This window comes from Trachypithecus francoisi, unplaced genomic scaffold (assembly GCF_009764315.1).
Source record: "Trachypithecus francoisi isolate TF-2019V2 unplaced genomic scaffold, Tfra_2.0 Lachesis_group7, whole genome shotgun sequence".
Classification (NCBI taxonomy): domain Eukaryota; kingdom Metazoa; phylum Chordata; class Mammalia; order Primates; family Cercopithecidae; genus Trachypithecus; species Trachypithecus francoisi.
The window spans coordinates 82,681,514-82,683,343 of record NW_022681472.1 but is presented as its reverse complement, the minus strand read 5'-3'; the positions used below and the strand labels follow the sequence as shown (position 1 = coordinate 82,683,343).

The 1,830-nt window shown below is 41.1% G+C and overlaps 1 protein-coding gene across 1 annotated transcript; it reads right to left on the bottom strand.

Annotated features, from left to right (window-relative positions):
- Positions 1–1,029: 1,029 nt before the first annotated feature.
- LOC117079196 (NADH dehydrogenase [ubiquinone] 1 beta subcomplex subunit 3) lies at positions 1,030–1,475 on the bottom strand. Its single transcript, XM_033202910.1, has 2 exons — positions 1,444–1,475; positions 1,030–1,349 (listed from the first exon to the last, which is right to left on the bottom strand). The coding sequence occupies exon 2, from the start codon at positions 1,345–1,347 to the stop codon at positions 1,051–1,053; it is 297 nt and encodes a 98-aa protein (XP_033058801.1). The 5' UTR covers positions 1,348–1,349; positions 1,444–1,475; the 3' UTR covers positions 1,030–1,050.
- Positions 1,476–1,830: the final 355 nt, after the last annotated feature.

The following is a 1,830-nucleotide window of genomic DNA, read 5'->3' as shown; positions in this document are numbered from 1 at the left end:
TGCTGGAACACTTGTTCTTGGAACTCTGTGGTGCATCTAGAAAGGGTGACTACACTGAAAATCCTGGAGAGACCTATGATCAACAGCCTTTAAGTCATCCCAGCCCAGAAGCCAGACATATGAGTGAATGAGCCTGCACATGGTTCCAGCACCCTGTTGAGCCTTCTCTCCTGAGGCACTGACATCGTGTAGCAGAGACGAACCTTTCCACACTGTGCCCTGAGTGTCCTGACCCATAGATTCCATGAGCATAATGAAATAGTCATCTTGTCCCTCCTACATTTGGGGCTGTTTGTTGCACAGCAGTAGACAAAGGGCAACAGGAATCCACATCGCTGCTGGGTTATTATGTGGCTTACATGAGTTAATTAATGCAAGTTTAAATGTTTTCAAACTCAATGATTCCAACCATTTTCCAGTTTAGGAATGGAGATTGCTTAGCAGAAGATTTTTTTTTTTTTTTTTTTTTTAACTGATGATTTGGTCAAATTTCTAGCGATTTAATTTTTATATATTCCTTGTACTATGTATTTGCTCCATTAAAAAATTGGAAAGCTCCTGGCTTCTTCTTTTGGAATATTGTAGATAATTGGTGTTATGCCCACCTCAGCATGGGGTGCTTTCAACATGGATGGCCTCCTTGGTCTTTGTAACTGTGGGCAGTTGAGTGTGTCACATCTAGGGAAGTGTCTCATTAGTATAGACTCCGAGATAATTAAATAGTCAGCATGGATCAGTCAATAGATCATTTCTGGTTTTCAGAAATTAATGTTTCTTCTCTACAACTATTGTCTTCGAAAAATGAAAGACTGAAGTTTGTCCTTGACCTGAGATGCCCACCAGCAACCACTCCATTTCTGTACAAACTTTACAGAAAAGTTTAAAGAACAAATTTTACAGAAAAGTTCTCAAAAGAATTGTCTGGACTTATCACCATTTACTGTTTTCCTGTTCTCTATCAACTCATTTTAAGCAGACCTTGGTCTACATTGTTCTACTAACTAAAATCAACTTCTTTTATTTATCTACTTTTTTTTTTTTTTTTTATCTTCAGTGATGCTTCTTATCTTTATTCAGGGAATTCAGGTAATATTCAGCTCCTACAGCTACCACAAATGCAGCAAATCCCCATTTGAATCCTTTAAAGAATACATCAAAAAAGGAAACGGGCTTTGCAAAGCCGCCCATGTATCTCCAAGCTTCATTGCGGCCCCATGGATCCCTTAGCCCTTTTGCAGCCAGCTTCTTCTGGATATCTTCTAATGGTGTCCCTTCTATCTTCCATTGTCTATAATCTGGAAGTTCCATTTTATGGTGTCCATGTTCATGTTCATGTCCATAGGCCATGTCTCTTGGTGGAGGAGATGGAATCACAGAAACATACAGGCAGCTTCTAACGCAGTGTTTTTCAACCAATTTTTAATTATTGTCCCTGTAAGGAACCTGACTGCAATCTGACCTCTCAGGACACTCCTTATCTACTTATTTTTGAGATGGAGTTTCGTTCTTGTTGCCCAAGCTGGAGTGCAATGACGTAATCTTGGCTCACTGCAACCTCCACCTCCTGGGTTCAAGTGATTCTCCTGCCTTAGCCTCCCGAGTAGCTGGGATTACAGGCATTCGCCACCACATCCGGCTAATTTTTGTATATATATATATTTTTTTTAGTAGAGATGGGTTTTTGCCATGTTGGCCAGGCTGGTCTTGAACTCCTGACCTCAGGTGATCTGCCCACCTCAGCCTCCCAAAGTGCTGGGATTACAGGTGTGAGCCACCAAGTCCAACCTAAAACCTCCTTCTATTCAGATCACCAGTGGCCTTCATGTGGCT